The sequence below is a fragment of the Nerophis ophidion genome, linkage group LG27 (assembly GCF_033978795.1).
Source record: "Nerophis ophidion isolate RoL-2023_Sa linkage group LG27, RoL_Noph_v1.0, whole genome shotgun sequence".
NCBI lineage: Eukaryota > Metazoa > Chordata > Actinopteri > Syngnathiformes > Syngnathidae > Nerophis > Nerophis ophidion.
In genome coordinates, this window is record NC_084637.1 from 26,213,306 (window position 1) to 26,239,618 (window position 26,313).

At 40.2% G+C, this 26,313-nt stretch overlaps 1 protein-coding gene across 2 annotated transcripts in view; it reads left to right on the forward strand.

The window, feature by feature from the left end:
• The window catches only part of zranb3 (zinc finger, RAN-binding domain containing 3), a 334,364-nt gene that overhangs the window by 217,534 nt on the left and 90,517 nt on the right, over positions 1-26,313 (forward strand). For both annotated transcript variants that reach the window (XM_061889175.1, XM_061889174.1), the window contains 2 exons: positions 8,273-8,400; positions 24,450-24,554. In XM_061889175.1, coding sequence (XP_061745159.1) covers positions 8,273-8,400; positions 24,450-24,554 — 233 coding nt within the window. The remainder of the gene's footprint in view (positions 1-8,272; positions 8,401-24,449; positions 24,555-26,313) is intronic.

Below are 26,313 nucleotides of genomic sequence, written 5' to 3' on the forward strand. Positions count from 1 at the left end.
ACGATTCATTTTGAATGGAGAATATGTCCCTAAAAAGTGGGATTTCTTGTAAATCCGGGATTTTTTTTCAAATGGTTGAAGGAGAGCACACAATTTAGAACAGGCAGAATGTTTTTAGTGTTGGAACGGTTGGAAAAATGTCCCTTTCATTTCAATGGGAATTTCATTGAAATTTCAGGAAAAGCTGGAATTTTTTAGGAAAATGTTAAAAGACTTGAATGTTTTGAATGAACATGGTTGGTGTTGGAATTTTTCAAATCGGTCGAGGAATGTTGACGTAATAAAATTTGTAATTGAAATTCTAGGAATTTCGGGAAAACCGGGAATTTTTCCATTTCAAACAACAACTTTGCTCTTTGTCGTGATTAAGAGGAATGTTTTGACGGTGGAACTGTTGAAGTGGGTTGAAAAATATGGAAGGAATAGTCGCCAGAAAAAAGGGTTTGAAATAAAGAGAATTCCTGGGAAAAAAATTTAACTCAGCAAAAAATGATAGTTTGAATGTCCAGGATGAGAGGGAATATGTTGAAGGTGGAATGGTTTGAATAGGTTGACAAATGTGGAAATGGGTGGAAGTTTGAAAAATGGACAATTAATTTTGAATGGGGAAAATGTCCCTAAAAACTGGGATTTTTTGTAAATCCAGGATTTTTTAGAAATGGTTGAAGGAGAGCACACAATTAAAACAGGCTGAATATTTTGGAATTGGAACGGTTTGAATCAGATAAAAAATCTGCCAGTTGTGGAGCTTTGAAAAATGTCCCATTCATTTCAATGGGAATTTCATTGAAATTTCGGGAAAAACTGGAATTTTGGGGGGAAAATGTTAAAAGACTCGAATGTTCTTAGTGAGTTGCCGTTGGAATTTTTCAAATCGGTGGAGAAATGTTGACATACTAACATTTCTAATTGAGAAATGGTGTTATGGAATTCCAGGAATATTGGGAAAACCGGGAATTTTTCCAGTTAAAAAAACAAATTTGTTTTGTGTCCTGATTAAAAGGAATGTTTTAAGGGTGAATTGATTGAAGTCGGTTGAAAAATGTGGAAAGATTAGTCGACAAGAAGAAAGGGTCAAAAAAAGGGTTTAAGTTAAAAGGGAATTCCTGGATTTTATTTTTAACTCAGAAAAATAATAGTTTGAATGTCCAGGATGAGTGGAATATGTTGAAAGTGAAATGGTTTGAATCGGTTGAAAAATTTGGAAATGGGTGGATGGATGTATGTTTGAAAAATGGCCAATTCATTTTGAATGGGGAAAATGTCCCGGAAAATCTTGAATTCTGGGAAATCTTGGAATTTTTGGAATTTGTCAAGGGAAAGTCCGCGATTCCTGAATAGGCTGAACAGTTCGAAGTTGGAACGGTTTGAATGGGATGAAAAATGTGGAAGGTTTAGAGTGCGCCAAAATCTGGAGAAGAAGAAGAAATAGATGAATTTTGGGTGTAGAAAACCATGTGTGAAGGATTTTACATAAACATTTTTATGTTTACAACCAGTTTACTGTCAAAGATAGTTTTTTTTTTTTTATATATATATATATTTTTACAACATTTTACGGTAAATGTAAAAACAGTACCACCGTTTTTTTCGGGGGGGTTTTACGGAAAAAATCTGGCAGCTTAGTTGTCCTTGTCCTGTTGGAAGGTCCAACGTCTCCCAAGCCTCAGCTTCTATCCTGCTAGGAAATAGAATTCATAATGCCTTGAACGCGCTGGAGATTCCCGGTACCTGAGGCAGAGAAACAGCCCCAGAGCATGATTGACCCCCCACCATGCTTAACAGTAGGCCAGGTGTTCTTCTCTTTGTAAGCTTCATTTTTTCTCCTCCAGACATAACGTTGATTCATAGGCCCAAAGAGTTCCAGTTTTGTCTCATCACTCCATAGAACAGTTTCCCAAAACCTTTGGGGTTTGTCCAGATGATTTTTGGCATACTGGAGTCTTTTTTTCCTTGTGCCTGGTAGTCAGAAGTGGGGTGCGCCTGGTAGTTCTGGCATGGAGGCCTTCATCTCATAGTGCGCGCCTTATTGTCTGGGACGAAACCTGCGTCCCCCCTCTGCAATGTCCTGTTGTAGTTCCTCAGCTGTTACCCGGGGGTTTTTCACCACTGTACGCATCCTCTTTCTACCACGCCCAGGTAGTGTTTCCACTGTGCCTTTAGCTTTAAACTTGCGAATTATGCTCCCAACTGTGTCTCTTGGAATGTGTAATGTATTTGCTATTTTCTTATATCCATATCCTTTCTTATGAAGAGAAATTACCTCCTCTCTTGACTTCTTTGACCACTCCCTGGACTTCACCATGTTGCAAATACACCATTGACCATCATCAAGAAGCTGTGCGTCACAGTCTTTTTCAATCAGTTTAATTGTTGCTCGTTATGGTTCTAATCACATCTACAGGTGTTTTCAACACCTGATTGAAAAGACCTTATTTAAATTCTGTTCTTAAGAGTTATGATCTTCAAGGGGTTGAATAATTTTGTCAATGAGATATTAAGAAAAATGTCCTTTTTTGGTATTTTGTAAGATACAGTGTTACAATTTAAGTTGCATTTGTCTATTTGACACATCTTTATTTGACATGACTATAAACAAAATACGGAATAAATGTCCAACTTGCTAAAACACCAAAATTGTGTGGGGGTTGAATAATTTTAATCACAACCGTAAGTATTTTTATTTAGACAAAAACTTGTTTGGAAAGTATGATAATATACTCTAATATTTGTTGCAATATTGGACACTATTAAAGTTGAAAAGGTATGCAAATTGAAGTAGAACATATATTTTTTCTGCCAAAATAAAAACAAATCCATTACATTTACTGAGAAAAATATGAAATACTTTATTGACACTTATCAATTCCAAGTTTTTTTGCAAGCCAGATAAAATGACATCGCGGGCTGGATGTGGCCCCCGAGCCTTGAGTTTGAAACCAGTGTTGTTGAGTAACGTCAGAGACTCAATCATTGACAGTAATGCTGCTGTGTATTAAAGTATTATTATGGGACTGCAGAGAGACGAGCTAATGGTGCCTACATGGCCATTAAAAAGGTCACACATTCGGTTCTTCCTGGGACCGCCTTTAGTCCTCATTACGACTACACGCATTGGCAATGTCATCCTACCGCGATGTTGCATTTATTTCTGTCCAAACCGGCGTTAATTTAATGACCCCAAAATGCAGAAGACAGCGAAGTACCGTATTTTTCGGACTATAAGTCGCAGTTTTTTTCATAATTAGGCGACATATACTCCGGAGCGACTTATGTGTTAATTATTAACACGTTACCGTAAAATATTAAATAATATTATTCATCTCATTCGCGGAAGAGACAAAGAAAATGTCAGCAATCGTCACACACATGTCAACCAATAAGAATTCGGCGGGGGAGGGACATGGCAGGAGTGCATTGTGGGTCATGGAAAGTGCTAACTGCTATATGCTACATCAGGGGTCACCAACGCGGTGCCGGCGGGCACCAGGTAGCCCGTAAGGACCAGATGAGTCGCCCGCTGGCCTGTTCTAAAAATAGCTCAAATAGCAGCACTTACCAGTGAGCTGCCTCTATTTTTTGGGATTTGATTTATTTACTAGCAAGCTGGTCTCGCTTTACTCGACATTTTTAATTCTAAGAGAGACAAAAATCAAATCCATCCATCCATCCATTTTGTACCGCTTGTCCCGTTCGGGGTAACGAGGGATCGCTGGAACCTAGCTCAGCAGCATTTGGGCAGAAGGCGGGCTACACCCTGGACAAGTCGCTACTTCATCGCAGGGTCTTGTATAGGGGTGAATAATTTATTGCAGGGGTCACCAACGCGGTGCCCGCGGGCACCAGGTAGCCCGTAAGGACCAGATGAGTCGCCCGCTGGCCTGTTCTAAAAATAGCTCAAATAGCAGCACTTACCAGTGAGCTGCCTCTATTTTTGGAATTTGATTTATTGACTAGCAAGCTGGTCTCGCTTTGCTCGACATTTTTAATTCTAAGAGAGACAAAAATCAAATCCATCCATCCATTTTCTACCGCTTGTCCCGTTCGGGGTAACGGGGGATCGCTGGAACCTAGCTCAGCAGCATTCGGGCAGAAGGCGGGCTACACCCTGGACAAGTCGCTAATTCATCACAGGGCCTTGTATAGGGGTGAATAATTTATTGCAGGGGTCACCAACGCGGGCCCCACGGGCACCAGGTAGCCCGTAAGGACCAGATGAGTCGCCCGCTGGCCTGTTCTAAAAATAGCTCAAATAAGCAGCACTTACAATAGAATTTGAAAATCCAAGAAAATATTTTAAAGACTTAGTCTTCACTTGTTTAAATGAATTCATTTATTTTTTTACTTTGCTTCTTATAACTTTCAGAAAGACAATGTCAGAGAAAAAATACCACTTTAAAAATGATTTTAGGATTTTTAAACACATATACCTTTTTAACTTTTAAATTCCTTCCTCTTCTTTCCTGACAATTTAAATCAATGTTCAAGTAAATGTTATTTTTTTTATTGTAAAGAATAATAAATACATTTTAATTTAATTCTTCATTTTAGCTTCTGTTTTTTCGACAAAGAATATTTGTGAAATATTTCTTCAAACTTATTATGATTAAAATTCAAAAAAATTATTCTGGCAAATCTAGAAAATCTTTAGAATCAAATTTGAATATTATTTCAAAGTCTTTTGAATTTCTTTTAAAATTTTTGTTCTGGAAAATCTAGAAGAAATAATGATTTGTCTGTTAGAAATATAGCTTGGTCCAATTTGTTATATATTCTAACAAAATGCAGATTGGATTTTAACCTATTTAAAACATGTCATCAAAATTCTAAAATTAATCTTAATCAGGAAAAATAACAAATGATGTTCCATAAATTCTTTTTAAATTTTTTTTCGAAAAGATTCAAATTAGCTAGTTTTTCTCTTCTTTTTTTCGGTTGAATTTAGAATTTTAAAGAGTCGAAATTGAAGATAAACCATGTTTCAAAATTTTATCTTCATTTTTTTCCTGTTTTCTCCTCTTTTAAACCGTTCAATTAAGTGTTTTTTTCATCATTTATTCTCTACAAAAAATCTTCCGTAAAAGGAAAAAAAAGGTACGACGGAATGACAGACAGAAATACCTATTTTTTATATATATATGTATAGATTTATTTATTAAAGGTAAATTGAGCAAATTGGCTATTTCTGGCCATTTATTTAAGTGTGTATCAAACTGGTAGCCCTTCGCATTAATCAGTACCCAAGAAGTAGCTCTTGGTTTCAAAAAGGTTGGTGACCCCTTTGCTGTATTCTACTGCCGTAGCTATTTAAATGGATCATTACATCGTTGGCGGTAACTTATAAAAACTGAGAAGGGCTGAACAAAAATGGCACCGAAAAGGAAATCATGTCCTGCAGATTACAAGATGGACGTGGTGAAATATGCAGCAGAAAACGACAAAAGGAAGCGGCGCATACCTTTGGAGTTGGCAGAGCTGTTTAGAAGCGACATCGAGGAAGAAGATTTCATGGGATTTATCGATTAGGAGTGACGGATTGTTTGGTAAACGTATAGCATGTTTTATATCAGGGGTCGGGAACCTTTTTGGCTGAGAGAGCCATGAAAGCCAAATATTTCACAAAGTATTTCCGTAAAAGCCATAAAACATTTTTCAACACTGAAGACGACTAAATCCATGCATTTTTAAGTATGACCAACATTTGAAGACTATAATAAGTCTCTTATTCTTTTTAACAACATTGTTATTATAAAAGTTAACCAATAATACATATAATAATTCTTACCATTAATGCGACATCTTGAACAGGTGCGGTAGAAAACGGATGGTTGGATTAAATTGCATGAGAATGTTTTATAATTTGAACGTTATTTTTGAAACTGTGATTACCAGCGGAATTATTCATTACTTATCGTGTTAAGCAATGTCAGCTAAGATTTATCTGAGAGCCATTTGCAGTCATCTGGCTCTAGAGCCATAGGTTCCCTACCCCGGGTTTAAGCATTAGACACCTTTTTACCTGCACTCTGCCTCCCGCTGTTTCCCACATCTACAAAGCAATTAGCTACCGACTGCCACCTACTGATATGGAAGAGTATTACACGGTTACTCGGCATAGCTCGGTTGGTAGAGAGGCCGTGCTAGCAACCCGAGGGTTCCAGGTTTGATTCCCGCTTCCGCCATCCTAGTCACTGCCGTTGTGTCCTTGGGCAAGAGACTTTACACACCTGCTCCCAGTGACACCCACACTGGTTTAAATGTAACTTAGATATTGGGTGTCACTTTGTAAAGCGCTTTGAGTCACTAGAGAAAAGCGCTATATAAATATAATTATCTGCGAGCCATATGTATTCATTAAAAGAGCCACATATGGCTCTAGAGCCATAGGTTCCCTACCCCTGGTTCAAGCATTAGACACCTTTTTACCTGCACCCTGCCTCCCGCTGTTTCCCACATCTACGAAGCAATTAGCTACCGACTGCCACCTACTGATATGGAAGAGTATTACACGGTTACTCGGCATAGCTCGGTTGGTAGAGAGGCCGTGCTAGCAACCTGAGGGTTCCAGGTTTGATTCCCGCTTCCGCCATCCCAGTCACTGCCGTTGTGTCCTTGGACAAGAGACTTTACACACCTGCCCTCAGTGACACCCACACTGGTTTAAATGTAACTTAGATATTGGGTGTCACTTTGTAAAGCGCTTTGAGTCACTAGAGAAAAGCGCTATATAAATATAATTATCTGAGAGCCATATGTAGTCATTAAAAGAGCCACAGGTTCCCTACCCCTGGTTTAAGCATTAGACACCTTTTTACCTGCACTCTGCCTCCCGCTGTTTCCCACATCTACGAAGCAATTAGCTACCTACTGATATGGAAGAGTTTTACACGGTTACTCGGCATAGCTCGGTTGGTAGAGATGCCGTGCTAGCAACCTGAGGGTTCCAGGTTTGATTCCCGCTTCCGCCATCCTAGTCACTACCGTTGTGTCCTTGGACAACACACTTTACACACCTGCCCTCAGTGACACCCACACTGGTTTAAATGTAACTTAGATATTGGGTGTCACTTTGTAAAGCGCTTTGAGTCACCAGAGCAGGGGTAGGGAACCTATGGCTCGCGAGCCAGATGTGGCTCTTTTGATGACTGCATCTGGCTCTCGGATAAATCTGAGCTGACACTACTTAACACAATAAGTAATGAATAATTCCACTTGTAATCACAGTGTAAAAAATAACGTTAAAAATATAAAAATGCTCATGCATTTGAATCCATCCATCCTTTTTTCTACCGCACCTGTTCAAGAAGTTGCCTTAAATGTATTTATTATTGGTTAATCTAGGGCTAGCCCTCTTGGGGGTTCTTCAACAAGGCCCAGGTGGGCCTTTTACACACCTGTCGCTGATTTCGAGGCCGGTCCTGGCAACCCCCCGCTTCGCTGCAGACCCGCAGGCCACGCCCCCTCCTAAGCTAGCTTCAGAATAACAACGTTATTACAAAGAATAAGAGACCTATTATACTCTAGAAACGTTGGTTTTAATTAAAAATGCACACTTTTAGTTGTGTTCAGTGTTAAAAATATATTATATGGCTCTTACGTAAATATATTTTAAAATATTTGGCTTCTTGGCTCTCTCAGCCAAAAAGGTTCCCGACCCCTGCACTAGAGAAAAGCGCTATAGAAATATAATTATCTAAGAGCCATATGTAGTCATCAAAAGAGTCACATCTGGCTCTAGAGCCATAGGTTCCCTACCCCTTGTTTTATATGTTATAGTTATTTGAATGACTCTTACCATAATATGTTATGTTAACATAGCAGGCACCTTCTCAGTTGGTTATTTATAAGTCATTTATTCAGCCTGTTGTTTACTATTCTTTATTTATTTTTAAATTGCCTTTCAAATGTCTATTCTTGGTGTTTTGTATTTTATCAAATAAATTTCCCCCAAAAATGCGACGTATATGTGTTTTTTTCCTTTTTTAGTATGCATTTTCGGCCGGTGCGACGTATACTCCGGAGCGATTTATAATCCAAAAAATACGGTATTTGTAATGTACGGAAAAGTACGTACAAAATTCTTCTCAACAAAAGAAGACAAATGTTAGAATCTGTATGCACGCACAACACAAGACCTTTACCACATCAGGGTATGGTTCAAGCATGAAGAAATAGACTTAATACCGAACTACCAAAGCCTTTTTTTTTTATCCAGTTTTTCAATGCCTGTGCCGTACTCATCTTATATGACTGAGGTGTTTTCTTTTTCCAGAACGCAGGGCGTCTAATACAAGCGACAATGACGATGACAGCGATACCACCACCAATGCTGATCCTGGATACCCGGGTCTGCAGTTCTGCGCCAGCCAGTACACGGACCGAATATATCTGTATGATAAGGTAGACCACAAATTCTTTTTTTTTTGCTTTACAAAACCACATCATCTTTAAATTACTGTACAGGTTTACAGATGTACAGTACATGTAGTTTAGGGCTGATCGATACCAAAGGTAGTATCAGTATATGATTAATATCATCATCATCATTTATTTTTATTCCTTTCATGAAAATGCATATTTACAAGCCATGTACAATTGACACTTTCATTGTTTTTTTTTGTTTTGTTTTTTCTTATACATTTCCATGATCAGAAAAGAGCAGATGGAAGAATTATATTCTTATATTTATCTCCCCCTTTTTTAACACAAATTACAGTATTTTAGATGACTTTATAACTGTTCCCTCCACCAACACCCAAACTCCAACATACTTTTCCAGTTTCCTTCAAGCACTTTCACAATGACACGTCCAATCTAAATATCAGAGTAAAAAGATCAGAAGTCATTTTTTTGTCGGTTTTGGTCATGGTAATAAATTCAGGGACTAATTCCCTGGACACAGGAGGAGTTTGAGAACAAAAAAGTAAGGATTTAAAAGAGTAGTAGATCTTGTTTTTGACAAGTAGTAGATCTTGTTTTTGACAACATATGGTACAATACAATCTTGCCGATTGTATTGTACCATATGTCCCGGCAAGAAATCTGCGTTCAAAAGACTCCGGCTTATTAGTGATTCCTAGAGCCCAAAAAAAGTCTGCGGGCTATAGAGCGTTTTCCGTTCGGGCTCCAGTACTCTGGAATGCCCTCCCGGTAACAGTTCGAGATGCTACCTCAGTAGAAGCATTTAAGTCTCACCTTAAAACTCATCTGTATACTCTAGCCTTTAAATAGACCTCCTTTTTAGACCAGTTGATCTGCCGCTTCTTTTCTTTCTCCTATGTCCCCCCCCTCCCTTGTGGAGGGGGTCCGGTCCGATGACCATGGATGAAGTACTGGCTGTCCAGAGTCGAGACCCAGGATGGACCGCTCGCCTGTGTATCGGTTGGGGACATCTCTACGCTGCTGATCCGCCTCCGCTTGAGATGGTCTCCTGTAGACGGGACTCTCGCTGCTGTCTTGGATCCGCTTTGAACTGAACTCTCGCGGCTGTGTTGGAGCCACTGGATTGAACTTTCACAGTATCATGTTAGACCCGCTCGACATCCATTGCTTTCGGTCCCCTAGAGGGGGGGGGGTTGCCCACATCTGAGGTCCTCTCCAATGTTTCTCATAGTCAGCATTGTCACTGGCGTCCCACTGGATGTGAATTCTCCCTGCCCACTGGGTGTGAGTTTTCCTTGCCCTTTTGTGGGTTCTTCCGAGGATGTTGTAGTTGTAATGATTTGTGCGGTCCTTTGAGACATTTGTGATTTGGGGCTATATAAATAAACATTGATTGATTGATTTAGTTATAGCATGCTAACGTTAGCTTGCTAACATTAGCATGCTAACTTTTTAAGGTAGTTTTGCAACCGATTACACCAGTCACATTACTTAGTATGTGACATTTGTTAACTGTTAGCATGCAAACGATCAATCAATCAATCAATCAATGTTTATTTATAAAGCCCCAAATCACCAATGTCTCAAAGGACTGCACAAATCATTACGACTACAACATCCCCGGAAGAACCCACAAAAGGGCAAGGAAAACTCACACCCAGTGGGCAGGGAGAATTCACATCCAGTGGGATGCCAGTGACAATGCTGACTATGAGAAACCTTGGAGAGGACCTCAGATGTGCCTCTAGGGGACCGAAAGCAATGGATGTCGAGCGGGTCTAACATGATACTGTGAAAGTTCAATCCATAGTGGCTCCAACACAGCCGCGAGAGTCCAGTTCAAAGCGGATCCAAGACAGCAGCGAGAGTCCCGTCCACAGGAAACCATCCCAAGCGGAGGCGGATCAGCAGCGTAGAGATGTCCCCAACCGATACACAGGCGAGCGGTCCATCCTGGGTCTCAACTCTGGACAGCCAGTACTTCATCCATGGTCATCGGACTGGACCCCCTCCACAAGGGAGGGGGGGACATAGGAGAAAAAAGAAAAGAAGCGGCAAATCAACTGGTCTAAAAAGGAGGTCTATTTAAAGGCTAGAGTATACAGATGAGTTTTAAGGTGAGACTTAAATGCTTCTACTGAGGTAGCATCTCGAACTGTTACCGGGAGGGCATTCCAGAGTACTGGAGCCCGAACGGAAAATGCTCTATAGCCCGCAGACATTTTTTGGGCTCTAGGAATCACTAATAAGCCAGAGTCTTTTAGACCACAAATTCTTTTTTTTTGGTTTACAAAACCACATCATCTTTAAATTACAGTACAGGTGTACAGTACATGTAGTGTAGTGCTGATCGATACCAAAGGTAGTAAGTATCAGCATATGAATAATATCAGAGTAAAAAGATCAGACGTCATATTTTTGTCGGTTTTGGTCATGGTAATAAATTCAGGGACTAATTCCCTGGACACAGGAGGAGTTTGAGTACAAAAAACTAAGGATTTAAAAGAGTAATAGATAGTAGATCTTGTTTTTGTTTAGTTATAGCATGCTAACGTTAGCTTGCTAACATTAGCATGCTAACTTTTTGAGCTAGTTTTGCAACCGTTTACACCAGAGTCACATAACTTAGTATGTGACATTTGTTAACTGTTAGCATGCAAACACTTGTTTCTCTATTTTCTCAGTCATACACATTTGTGAAGTGAATTGTATTTATATAGCGCTTTTCTCTAGTGACTCAAAGCACTATACATAGTGATACCCAATGTCAAAGTTACATTTAAACCAGTGTGGGTGGCACCGGGAGCGGGTGGGTAAATTGTCTTGCCCAAGGACACAACGGCAGAAACGAGGATGACGGAAGCGGGGATCGAACCTGGAACCCTCAAGTTGCTGGCATGGCAGCTCTACCAACCGAGCTATACCGCCCCTTTGAGTCGTACAACTTGGTATATAAAACATGTTAACTGATATCATGCTAATGTTTCCACACATGCTAAATGTTAGCATTTTATTGTAAGCGTGCTAACGTTTTAGGCTAGCTGTGTAGCTCATTTTGTACAGTTACACCAAAAAATTGTATGTACCATGTTTTCTGGACTACAGAGCACACCGCTATATAAGCCGCACCCACTGAATTTTAGAAGAAAACATTTTTTCCATATATTAGCCAGAAATATATACAAACCCCGTTTCCATATGAGTTGGGAAATTGTGTTAGATGTAAATATAAACGGAATACAATGACTTGCAAATCCTTTTCAGCCCATATTCAGTTGAATATGCTACAAAGACAAGATATTTGATGTTCAAACTGATAAACATTTTTTTTTCTTTTTTTTGCAAATAATCATTAACTTTAGAATTTGATGCCAGCAACACGTGACAAAAAAGTTGGGAAAGGTGGCAATAAATACTGATAAAGTTGAGGAATGCTCATCAAACACTTATTTGGAACATCCCTCATGTGTGCAGGCTAATTGGGAACAGGTGGGTGCCATGATTGGGTATAAAAACAGCTTCCCAAAAAATGCTCAGTCTTTCACAAGAAAGGATGGGGCGAGGTACACCCCTTTGTCCACAACTGTGTGAGCAAATAGTCAAACAGTTTAAGAACAACGTTTCTCAAAGTGCAATTGCAAGAAATTTAGGTATTTCAGCATCTACGGTCCATAATATCATCAAAAGGTTCAGAGAATCTGGAAAAATCACTTCACATAAGCCGCATGTCCAGAAACCGACATTGAATGACCGTGACCTTCGATCCCTCAGACGGCACTGTATCAAAAACCGACATCAATTTCGAAAAGATATCACCACATGGGCTCAGGAACACTTCAGAAAACCACTCTCACTAAATACATCTGTAAGTGCAAGTTAAAGCTCTACTATGCAAAGCGGAAGCCATTTATCAACAACATCCAGAAACGCCGCCGGCTTCTCTGGGCCCGAGATCATCAAAGATGGACTGATGCAAAGTGGAAAAGTGTTCCGTGGTCTGACGAGTTCACATTTCAAATTGTTTTTGGAAATATTCGACATCGTGTCATCCGGACCAAAGGGGAAGCGAATCATCCAGACTTTTATCGACGCAAAGTTCAAAAGCCAGCATCTGTGATGGTATGGGGGTGCATTAGTGCCCAAGGCATGGGTAACTTACACATCTGTGAAGGCACCATTAATGCTGGAAGGTACATACAGGTTTTGGAACCACATATGCTGCCATCTAAGCGCCGTCTTTTTCATGGACGCCCCTGCTTATTTCAGGAAGACAATGCCAAGCCACATTCAGCACGTGTTACAACAGTGTGGCTTCATAAAAAAAGAGTGCGGGTACTTTCTTGGCCCGCCTGCAGTCCAGACCTGTCCCCCATCGAAAATGTGTGGCACATTATGAAGCGTAAAAAACGACAGCGGAGACCCCGGACTGTTGAACGACTGAAGCTCTACGTAAAACAAGAATGGGAAAGAATTCCACTTTCAAAGCTTCAACAATTAGTTTCCTCAGTTCCCAAACGTTTATTGAGTGTTGTTAAAAGAAAAGGTGATGTAACACAGTGGTGAACATGCCCTTTCCCAACTACTTTGGCACATGTTGCAGCCATGAAATTCTAAATTAATGATTATTTGCAAAAAAAAATAAAGTTTTTGAGTTTGAACATCAAATATCTTGTCTTTGTAGTGCATTCAACTGAATATGGGTTGAAAATGATTTGCAAATCATTGTATTCCGTTTATATTTACATCTTACACAATTTCCCAACTCCTATGGAAACCGGGTTTGTATGTTCAGTATTTTATTTAAGGACAAAATTGTTCTTTGATTATAATGAGAAACATTTATTTTACCTTCAATTTTTTTTGTTAAAATAAAGCTAATACTGTAATGCCATTTTTTTTTTTTTTAGAAAAGTATCAAAATACATTTTGGTACCGGTACCAAAGTGGTATTGGAACAACCCTAACACACACTCACACACACACATAGGCGGCCCCCTGCTCCCCCAGCCCTCCTTTCCCCCCCTCTATCCCTTCCTCTCTTTCTCTCCTGCCATCTGCTGCTCGTTGTCCGAAGACAATGTCAGGTGGATTTTGACATTCAAAAGAGAAATTTAATAAATTGTAATAAATAAACAAATGATGGCCAATACTATTACCATCCATCCAAACATTCATCTACTTCCGCTTATCCGAGGTCGGGTCGCGGGGGCAGCAGCCTAAGCAGGGAAGGCCAGACTTCCCTCTCCCCAGCCACTTCGTCTAGCTCTTCCTGGGGAATCCCGAGGTGTTCCCAGGCCAGCCAAGAGACATAATCTTCCCAATGTGTCCTGGGTCTTCTCCATGGCTTTCTACCGGTTTGACATACCCTAACACCATCCTGACCAGATGCCCAAACCACCTCGTCTGGCTCTTCTCCATGTGGAGGAGCAGCGGCTTTACTTTGAGATCCCCCCGGATGGCAGAGCTTCTCACCCTATCTCTAAGGGAGAGCCTTGCCACCTGGCGGAGGAAACTCATTTCGGCCGCTTGTAACCGTGATCTTGTCCTTTCGGTCATAACCCAAAGCTCATGACCATAGGTGAGAATGGGAACGTTGATCGACAGGTAAATTGAGAGCTTTGCCTTCCGGCTCAGCTCCTTCTTCACCAAAACGGATCGATACAGCATCTGCATTACCGAAGACGCCGCACCGATCCGCCTGTCGATCTCACGATCCACTCTTCCCTCTGTTAGAGTTAGTTTGTGACGAACCCCAAGATGCAGAGATGGAGGCAGGCATGGAGTGAGAAAACATGATTTAATAAAGATACTAAAACAAGAACAAACCAAAGGGGTACAACAAAAGGCGCGCACGAGGCGTACAACCAACTAAGAGAGCTAGCATTGGAGCTAGAAAATAAAAGGAGCTTAGCATGGAAGCTAGCAAAAACAAAAAGGGGCCTAGCGTGGAAGCTAGCGGGTAGTGAGCAAGAAAACAGAAGTCGCTACTTGTAGAGTGAAAACAAAACGGAAGCAGGGAACAAAACACAGTAAGCTACAAACAGAAACCAAAATATAGCTTACCGCGATGACACGACAGGAGCGACAATACGGAAGTGACATCGACAATAATCCAGCCCTGACTGGATGGGAAGACAGGTCTAAATAGGAGCGGGCTGATTGACGCCAGGTGTGGCCAGGTGCCAATCAGCCGCAGCTAACGGGACACAGCACTCAGGGAGAAAGACAGGACAGGAAACAGACAAAATAAGAGCTCTGACAGGAACTAAAGACAGGAAATACTACACACACACAGGAAAAACTAAAACACAAACAAACTGTCAGGTGCAAGCCTGACGCCCTCACTCGTGAACAAGACTCCTGGGTACTTGAACTCCTCCACTGGGGGCAGGGTCTCCTCCCCAACCTGGAGATTATATTCCACCCTTTTCCGGGCGAGAACCATGGACTCGGTGTTGATTCTCATCTCGGTCGCTTCACACTCGGCTGCGAACCGATCCAGCGAGAGCTGAAGATCCTGGTCAGATGAAGCCATCAGGACCACATCATCTGCAAAAAGCAGAGACCTAATCCTGCAGCCACCAAACCGGATCCCCTCAACACCCTGACGGAGCCTAGAAATTCTGTCCATAAAAGTTCTGAACAGAATGGGGGACAAAGGGTAGCCTTGGCGGAGTCCAACCCTCACTGGAAACGGGTCTGACTTACTGCCGGCAATGCGGACCAAGCTTTTTCCACTGAGGGCCGCAGACTTAAAAATCAGAGCAAGCGGGGGCCATTTTCATAATTTTTATTTTAAAAACCAATACAATATATGTATAAAAAATATACATTTAGACCTTCACTCAGTTATGATCTTGGGGACCCCAAAGGGTTTTGGTCAAAAAAAAATAATTAAAAATGTGTCATTATTCAGTATTATAATTTTCATTATTATGCAAGTTTTAAATCTCTGGTTAAACATTAGAAAAAAAAATGGAAAAAACACAAAATGTGCAATATTTTCACACAATAAATTTTTTTTAGGTGGAATATTTGAGATTATATAATAATTGGAGCCTTAATTTTGGATTTTGATTCATTATTATTTTTTGAGCAATGACACTTAAAAACAAATCACACAAAAATAATTGGGGATCCAAAAGTGTCCTACTTATTAAAGAGTTAAAAAATAATAATACATTTGTTTTACTGTTTACTTTTAGTTCTTAATTTTGGATTTTGATTCATTATTATTTTTTGAGCAATGACAATTTAAAAAAAATCCCACTAAAATAATTGAGGATCCAAAAGTGTCCTACTTATTAAAGTGTTAAAAAAATATATTAAATTTTTTTTACTGTTTACTTTTAGTTCTTAATTTTGGATATTGATTCATTATTATTTTTTGAGCAATGACACTTAAAAACAAATCAAACTAAAATAATTGGGGATCCAAAAGTGTACTACTTATTAAAGTGTTAAAAAATAAATTATACATTTTTTTTACTGTTTACTTTTAACACAATAATCTCGATATCAAATCAGATATATCCGTCATTTTTAAGTTTTATTGTTGTTTATGTTTTGTTTGTTTGTTTTAGGCCCTTCTTTAAAAAAAATTGCTCAGTTTTTTATATTTCAAAATCCATCCATCCATTTCCTACCGCTTATTCCCTTTTGGGGCCGCGGCGGGCGCTGGCGCCTATCTCAGCTCCAATCGGGCGGAAGGCGGGGTACACCCTGGACAAGTCGCTACCTCATCGCAGTATACGGCAAAATATGCAACATTTTCCCCAAAAAATATCTCAAAGTGGAATATTTAATGTGACGTAATCGAAGCCTTGAATAGGTCAATAATTCAAAATGACATTGATTTTGATTCATTATTATTTTTTGAGCAGTGACACTTAAAAACAAATCACACTAAAATAATTGGGGATCCAAAAGTGTCCCACTTATTAGTGTTAAAAAATAAATTATACTTTTTTTTTACTGTTTACTTTTAGCACAATAATCTCGATATCAAATCAGATATATCCGTCATTTTTAAGTTTTATTGTTGTTTATGTTTTGTTTGTTTATTTTAGGCCCTTCTTTAAAAAAAAAAAAAGCTCAGTTTTTTATATGGCAAAATCCATTCATCCATTTTCCTACCGCTTATTCCCTTATGGGGCCGCGGCGGGTGCTGGCGCCTATCTCAGCTCCAATCGGGCGGAAGGCGGGGTACACCCTGGACAAGTCGCCACCTCATCGCAGTATATGGCAAAATATGCAACATTTTCCCCCCAAAAATATCTCAAAGTGGAATATTTAATGTGACGTAATCGAAGCCTTGAATAGGTCCATCCATACATCCATTTTCTACCACTTATTCCCTTTTTGGAGTCGCGGGGGGCGCTGGCGCCTATCTCAGCTACAATCGGGCGGAAGGCGGGGTACACCCTGGACAAGTCGCCACCTCATCGCAGTATACGGCAAAATATGCAACATTTTCCCCCAAAAAATATCTCAAAGCGGAATATTTAATGTGACGTAATCCAAGCCTTGAATAGGTCAATAATTCAAAATGACATTGATTTTGATTCATTATTATTTTTTGAGCAATGACACTTAAAAACAAATCACACTAAAATAATTGGGGATCCAAAAGTGTCCCACTTATTAGTGTTAAAAAATAAATTATACATTTTTTTTACTGTTTACTTTTAGCACAATAATCTCGAGATCAAATCAGATATATCCGTCATTTTTAAGTTTTATTGTTGTTTATGTTTTGTTTGTTTGTTTTAGGCCCTTCTTTAAAAAAAAATAGCTCAGTTTTTTATATTTCAAAATCCATCCATCCATTTTCCTACCGCTTATTCCCTTTTGGAGTGGCGGGGGGCGCTGGCGCCTTTCTCAGCTACAATCGGGCGGAAGGCGGGGTACACCCTGGACAAGTCGCCACCTCATCGCAGTATACGGCAAAATATGCAACATTTTCCCCCAAAAAATATCTCAAAGTGGAATATTTAATGTGACGTAATCAAAGCCTTGAATAGGTCCATCCATACATCCATTTTCTACCACTTATTCCCTTTTTGGAGTCGCGGGGGGCGCTGGCGCCTATCTCACCTACAATCGGGCGGAAGGCGGGGTACACCCTGGACAAGTCGCCACCTCATCGCAGTATACGGCAAAATATGCAACATTTTCCCCCCAAAAATATCTCAAATTGGAATATTTAATGTGATGTAATCGAAGCCTTGAATAGGTCCATCCATCCATCCATTTCTACCGCTTATTCCGTTTTCGGGGTCGCAGGGGGCGCTGGCGCCTATCTCAGCTACAATCGGGCGGAAGGCGGGGTACAACCTGGACAAGTCGCCACCTCATCGCAGTATATGGCAAAATATGCAACATTTTCCCCCAAAAAATATCTCAAAGCGGAATATTTAATGTGACGTAATCCAAGCCTTGAATAGGTCAATAATTCAAAATGACATTGATTTTGATTCATTATTATTTTTTGAGCAATGACACTTAAAAACAAATCACACTAAAATAATTGGGGATCCAAAAGTGTCCTACTTATTAGTGTTAAAAAATAAATTATACATTTTTTTTACTGTTTACTTTTAGCACAATAATCTCGAGATCAAATCAGATATATCCGTCATTTTTAAGTTTTATTGTTGTTTATGTTTTGTTTTTTGTTTTTCTCAGCTACAATCGGGCGGAAGGCGGGGTACACCCTGGACAAGTCGCCACCTCATCGCAGTATATGGCAAAATATGCAACATTTTCCCCCAAAAAATATCTCAAAGTGGAATATTTAATGTGACGTAATCGAAGCCTTGAATAGGTCAATAATTCAAAATGACATTGATTTTGATTCATTATTATTTTTTGAGCAATGACACTTAAAAGCAAATCACACTAAAATAATTGGGGATCCAAAAGTGTCCCACTTATTAAAGTGTTAAAAAATATTAACACATTTTTTTTACTGTTTACTTTTAACACAATAATCTCGAGATCAAATCAGATATATCCGTCATTTTTAAGTTTTATTTTTATGTTTTTTTTTTTTTTTTTTAGGCCCTTCTTTAAAAAAAATAGCTCAGTTTTTTATATTTCAAAATCCATCCATCCATTTTCTACCGCTTATTCCCTTTTGGGGTGGCGGGGGGCGCTGGCGCCTATCTCAGCTACAATCGGGCGGAAGGCGGGGTACACCCTGGACAAGTCGCCACCTCATCGCAGTATATGGCAAAATATGCAACATTTTCCCCAAAAAATATCTCAAAGTGGAATATTTAATGTGACGTAATCGAAGCCTTGAATAGGTCCATCCATCCATCCATTTTCTACCGCTTATTCCTTTTTTGGGGTTGCGGGGGGCGCTGGCGCCTATCTCAGCTCCAATCGGGCGGAAGGCGGGGTACACCCTGGACAAGTCGCCACCTCATCGCAGTATACGGCAAAATATGCAACATTTTCCCCCCAAAAATATCTCAAAGTGGAATATTTAATGTGACGTAATCAAAGCCTTGAATAGGTCCATCCGTCCATCCATTTTCTACCGCTTATTCCGTTTTTGGGGTAGTGGGGGGCCCTGGCGCCTATCTCAGCTCCAATCGGGCGGAAGGCGGGGTACACCCTGGACAAGTCGCCACCTCATCGCAGTATATGGCAAAATATGCAACATTTTCCCCAAAAAATATCTCAAAGTGGAATATTTAATGTGACGTAATCGAAGCCTTGAATAGGTCCATCCATCCATCCATTTTCTACCGCTTATTCCTTTTTTGGGGTTGCGGGGGGCGCTGGCGCCTATCTCAGCTCCAATCGGGCGGAAGGCGGAGTACACCCTGGACAAGTCGCCACCTCATCGCAGTATACGGCAAAATATGCAACATTTTCCCCCCAAAAATATCTCAAAGTGGAATATTTAATGTGACGTAATCAAAGCCTTGAATAGGTCCATCCGTCCATCCATTTTCTACCGCTTATTCCGTTTTTAGGGTCGTGGGGGGCCCTGGCGCCTATCTCAGCTCCAATCGGGCGGAAGGCGGGGTACACCCTGGACAAGTCGCCACCTCATCGCAGTATACGGCAAAATATGCAACATTTTCCCCCCAAAAATATCTCAAAGTGGAATATTTAATGTGACGTATTCGAAGCCTTGAATAGGTCCATCCATCCATCCATTTTCTACCGCTTATTCCCTTTTTGGGGTCGCGGGGGGCGCTGGCGCCTATCTCAGCTACAATCGGGCGGAAGGCGCCGTACACCCTGGACAAGTCGCCACCTCATCGCAGTATATGGCAAAATATGCAACATTTTCCCCCAAAAAATATCTCAAAGTGGAATATTTAATGTGACGTAATCAAAGCCTTGAATAGGTCCATCCGTCCATCCATTTTCTACCGCTTATTCCGTTTTTGGGGTCGTGGGGGGCGCTGGCGCCTATCTCAGCTCCAATCGGGCGGAAGGCGGGGTACACCCTGGACAAGTCGCCACCTCATCGCAGTATATGGCAAAATATGCAACATTTTCCCCCAAAAAATATCTCAAAGTAGAATATTTAATGTGACGTAATCGAAGCCTTGAATAGGTCCATCCATCCATCCATTTCCTAAAGCTTATTCCGTTTTTGGGGTGGCGGGGGGCGCTGGCGCCTATCTCAGCTCCAATCGGGCGGAAGGCGCCGTACACCCTGGACAAGTCGCCACCTCATCGCAGTATACGGCAAAATATGCAACATTTTCCCCCAAAAATATCTCAAAGTGGAATATTTAATGTGACGTAATTGAAGCCTTGAATAGGTCAATAATTCAAAATGACATTGATTTTGATTCATTATTATTTTTTGAGCAAAGACACTTAAAAACAAATCACACTAAAATAATTGGGGATCCAAAAGTGTCCTACTTATTAGTGTTAAAAAATAAATTATACATTTTTTTTACTGTTTACTTTTAGCACAATAATCTCGAGATCAAATCAGATATATCCGTCATTTTTAAGTTTTATTGTTGTTTATGTTTTGTTTGTTTGTTTTAGGCCCTTCTTTAAAAAAAATAAGCTCAGTTTTTTATATGGCAATATCCATCCATCCATTTTCTACCGCTTATTCCCTTTATGGGGCCGCGGCGGGCGCTGGCGCCTATCTCAGCTACAATCGGGCGGAAGGCGGGGTACACCCTGGACAAGTCGCCACCTCATCGCAGTATATGGCAAAATATGCAACATTTTCCCCCCAAAAATATCTCAAAGCGGAATATTTAATGTGACGTAATCCAAGCCTCGAATAGGTCAATAATTCAAAATGACATTGATTTTGATTCATTATTATTTTTTGAGCAATGACACTTAAAAACAAATCACACTAAAATAATTGGGGATCCAAAAGTGTCCCACTTATTAGTGTTAAAAAATAAATTATACATTTTTTTTACTGTTTACTTTTAGCACAATAATCTCGAGATCAAATCAGATATATCCGTCATTTTTAAGTTTTATTGTTGTTTATGTTTTGTTTTTTGTTTTTCTCAGCTACAATCGGGCGGAAGGCGGGGTACACCCTGGACAAGTCGTCACCTCATCGCAGTATATGGCAAAATATGCAACATTTTCCCCCCAAAAATATCTCAAAGTGGAATATTTAATGTGACGTAATCGAAGCCTCGAATAGGTCAATAATTCAAAATGACATTGATTTTGATTCATTATTATTTTTTTAAAGAAAGAAACACCCTGCATGGCAGCTTTGTGTTATAGGAGTAAGCATTGCATTAATTTCTTGTTACATTTCACCTATTTGCTCTTTTATACCACTTTTTATGTTTTCAATTTTTTTCAATTGTATTCTTAAAATGTGCCGGGGGGGCCGATCAAGCCAATACAATTACATAAGCACAAAATTAATTTATGTAAAATAAAATAATGTGGCATTCAAAAAGCGTGCGTATCAAGAAGACTGTCATCTCACTCACCGCCCACCCGAGAGCTGGACTAAAATACTACCATGATGTGTCGAAAATGCACATCAATTTCCTAATACTCTCACTATTTCCCACTCAAATCCTGGTGATAAATCTCCCTTTGATTGTGAATCTAGCAACCCCCCCCCATGTGACTTCTGCGCCTGCTGCAGGATTATCCCAAAGTGACATCTTTCCAGGCACAACTCCTCCAGTTTATCATTTAAACGGCAGCGGGGAGCATTTATCTGGGCAGCTTATCGCCTCAGCCAGGCGCACATGACACTTGTCTATTGGCGTCACGGTAATATAGCATCGGTGATTCACTTCAGCACTTCGGTCCCCTTTTTTTTTAACGTAAAACCCCCCTCTCGTCTCTTATCTACGCCGCTAGGGACGGAATTTGAGCCCCGGTGAATGAAACAAAAGGCTTGAGTATCACAGCGCGGTCGATACGGGTTGGCAAGTGACACTCAAGACAAGTGCAAGGGAATGCACAGGAGTGGAATCAGCATCAGATTAGGCCAGGGGTCGGCAACCCAAAATGTTAAAATAGCCATATTGGACCAAAAAAATAAAATAAAATAAAAATCTGTCTGGAGCCGCAAAAAATGTAAAGCCATGTATACCATATTTTTCGGAGTATAAGTCGCACCCGCCGAAAATGCATAATAAAAAAGGAAAAAAACATATATAAGTCGCACTGGAGTATAAGTCGCATTTTGTGGGGGGAAATGTATTTGATAAAACCCAACACCAAGAATAGACATTTGAAAGGCAGTTTAAAATGAATAAGGAATAGTGAACAACAGGCTGAATAAGTGTATGTTATATCAGTGGTCACCGGCCCGTGGCCCGATTGGTACCGGGCCGCAGAATAATTTTTTATTCATTTTTATTTAAAAAAAAAAAAATATTGTTTTTTTTTTTTTTTAATTAAATCAACATAAAAAACACAATATACACTTACAATTAGTGCAGCAGCCACAAAAACCTCCCTTTGTCATGACAAAGAAAAAAAAAAAAAGGACGAATACTGAGTTGCATCTCAAGAACACCAAACCTACTGTGAAGCATGGGGGTGGAAACATCATGGTTTGGGGCTGTTTTTCTGCTAAGGGGACAGGACGATTGATCCGTGTTAAGGAAAGAATGAATGGGGCCATGTATCGTGAGATTTTGAGCCAAAACCTCCTTCCTTCAGTGAGAGCTTTGAATGGTTGACCAAATACTTATTTTCCACCATAATTTACAAATAAATTATTCAAAATTCCTACAATGTGAATTCCCGTATTTTTTTTCTTATTCTGTCTCTCACAGTTGAAGTGTACCTATGATGAAAATTACAGACCTCTGTCATCATTCTAAGTGGGAGAACTTGCACATTTGGTGGCTGACTAAATACTTTTTTGCCCCACTGTGTATATATATATATATATATATATATATATATATATATATATATATATATATATATATATATATATATATATACATATATTCACACACTAGGGCCATATATATATATATTGTGTATATTTGTGTGTGTATATGTATATATATATATGTATATATACTGATGGGTGCTGGTTAGCGCCTTGCATGGCAGCTCCCTCCATCAGTGTGTGAATGGGTGAATGTGGAAGTAGTGTCAAAGGTAGAAAAGCGCTATACAAGCACAACCCATTTATTATTTATATATATATATATATATATATATATACATATACCTATATGCGTATACATATATGTATATACATACATATATGTATATATGTATGTATATACATACAGTATATATGTACATATGTGCTTATATGTGTCTATATTTGTGTATATATTCAAATATATACATATATGTATATATGTACATACAGTGCATGTATATGTATATATATACATGTATATATACAAAAGTTTGTTAATCAAAAAGTTTGCAAATAAAGGGGTTCGTCCATCGAGGTCCCACTGTACTAAAAAGTGTGGCAAAAAGAAGCTAATCCTTTGATGCGCACTGAACTGAGCTTTCCATGTCCCACACAATCTGCTGACCGCTTCATTTTCCATCACTTGAGAAAAGCGATATATAAATATAATTCACTTCACTTCACATCACTGCGGTTCAGTTTTTTCCGAAAAATGTTACACAAACGTTCCGACCTAATGGGGTTTCCACTGCATACTGGATGACTGTCCTTGTCTCAACTCTCCCAAGTCTTCATTTGCCACCTCTGCTGCTGAGGCCAGCTAAATTTGCGCGGTGTGCTTTGTGGCGGCTTTATGTAGCGAGAGCATCTTACTGCTCGGCGTGCAAATTGGGAGGACAGTGCACATCTTTTCTATCCAGCCAGAGTCTAATCCCCGCTCCATGCTGCTGCAGCACAACCCCGCTCTCCCTGCCATTTATTTGACCATAATCCAAGCAAACACACGAGCCACCGCGCATTGCGGATACTAAGCAGGGGAAAAACATCCTCATGCTGATTTGGACCTGAATTCCATGCAGCGTGTTATTAACCTTTTTGGACTTTATCTGTTCTCCTGTCTGCCGCTGTTCTCGCCCCCTCACGTGTGAAGTGGCTCTTGCACCTTAGCTCCACTTTTGCATCCTCCGACTTCTTAAATGCGCCCGGCGTTCCTTCCTTGACCCCACACCCCTCCCCAGTCAGGTTCACAGGGAGGGTACATCTGAGACGGAGATGGAAATAAATGAATGCTCATTTTTGTGCCTTAACTGGAGGACTGTTATCACTGCCGGCATAATTCATGCGGCGAGATTCATTCCCCCGGCTCATTACTGCACGCGGACGCCGCCACAAGAGAAGCGTTCTTCAAAGTACCCAACGTCTGTTTGAATAAAAAACGATGTCTGATGCGAATTACCGTGGCAACCGTCGAGGGGAGTCGTCATGAAGCCCAAATTGACTTAAACTGGCTCTTTCACTCACAGGGACACTTATCTTAAAAAAAAACAACAATGTTGGATATGTTAGCGCTTTCCCACACATTGTAGTGATTTTGTCTTTAATAACAGCGAGCGAAAGGGATGGGGTGGTAATAATCTGGCAACAAATCCTCTCGCCTGAGGCCAACTCTAAATCTCTGCTCATCTGTTAGGACGGCGCTCCGTTAAACTTCAGCTTCATCCCCCTGGACATCAAACTAACCAACTGGGACGACCTGCCCGAGGACTTCAGCCGGCACCGGGAAAATCGAATACAGGTCTGCCCCTCCCGTGAGAGAGAGAGAGAGAGAGCGAGTGTGTGTGTGTGTGTGTGTGTGTCTGCGTGAGTGTGCGTGTGTGTGTGTGTGTTCTGGCAATACGTACTTAATGGGGACATTGCTCTGTTTACACAGAAACCTTTAGGGGACCTCTGACGGGACAAAAAAACAGGTCTTGCTTTAACATTTAAGTGGTGAAACTTCCTATAAGAGGACAGCTGTATTGCTGTATTCTGAGGATCATGTCATATTTAATTAGATGTTTTTAATTTAAATGGTCCTCAGTAGTCACGAACAAACGTGTGTGAATTACGCACAATTACTTCAATTTGGTCTCCATGAACAATATTAACTTCTTTTCCCCAGGGTGGCCTGTAAGAATGATCAGCACATTACTTCATCAATCCAGAGATTTAAAGACGTGTATCAGCTAACGGGGCAGTGGTCATTTTACCCAAAAATTTTTATGCCTCCACAACCTGTAGAAAGGGTGGTCCCCACAAGTCATGAACAGAAACTTGGTGCCCATTGCAAATGATAACCTGTGTGTGAGTGTGTGTGTGTGTGTGTGTGTGTGTGTGTGTGTGTGTGTGTGTGTGTGTGTGTGTGTGTGTGTGTGTGTGTGTGTTCTGGCAATACGTACTTAATGGGGACATTGCACTGTTTACACAGAAACCTTTAGGGGACCTCTGACGGGACAAAAAAACAGGTCTTGCTTTAACATTTAAGTGGTGAAACTTCCTATAAGAGGACTGCTGTATTCTGAGGATCATGTCATATTTAATTTGAACTTTTTTTTATATGGTCCTCAGTAGTCACAAACAAATTTGTGTGAATTATACAAAATTATTAAAATTTGGTCCCCAAGAACCATATTAACTCTTTTTCCCCAGGGTCCCCAGTAAGAATGATCAGCACATTACTTCATCAATCCAGAGATTTAAAGACGTGTATGAGCTAACTGGGCACTGGCCATTTTACCTCATTTTTTTTTTTGCCTCCACAACCTTTGGAAAGGGTGGTCCTCACAAGTCATGAACAAAAACTTGGTCCCCATTCCAAATGATAACCTGTGTGTGTGTGTGTGTGTGTGTGTGTCTGCGTGAGTGTGCGTGTGTGTGTGTGTGTTCTGGCAATACGTACTTAATGGGGACATTGCTCTGTTTACACAGAAACCTTTAGGGGACCTCTGACGGGACAAAAAAACAGGTCTTGCTTTAACATTTAAGTGGTGAAACTTCCTATAAGAGGACAGCTGTAGTGCTGTATTCTGAGGATCATGTCATATTTAATTAGATTTTTTTAATTTTAAATGGTCATCAGTAGTCACGAACAAACGTGTGTGAATTATGCACAATTACTTCAATTTGGTCTCCATGAACAATATTAACTTCTTTTCACCAGGGTCCCCAGTAAGAATGATCAGCACATTACTTCATCAATCCAGAGATTTAAAGACGTGTATCAGCTAACTGGGCAGTGGTCATTTTACCTAATTTTTTTTATGCCTCCACAACCTGTAGAAAGGGTGGTCCCCACAAGTCATGAACAGCAACGTGGTCCCCATTGCAAAATGATAACCTGTGTGTGTGTGTGTGTGTGTGTGTGTGTGTGTGTGTGTGTGTGTGTGTGTGTGTGTGTGTGTGTGTGTGAGTGTGCGTGTGTGTGTGTGTTCTGGCAATACGTACTTAATGGGGACATTGCTCTGTTTACACAGAAACCTTTAGGGGACCTCTGATGGGACAAAAAAACAGGTCTT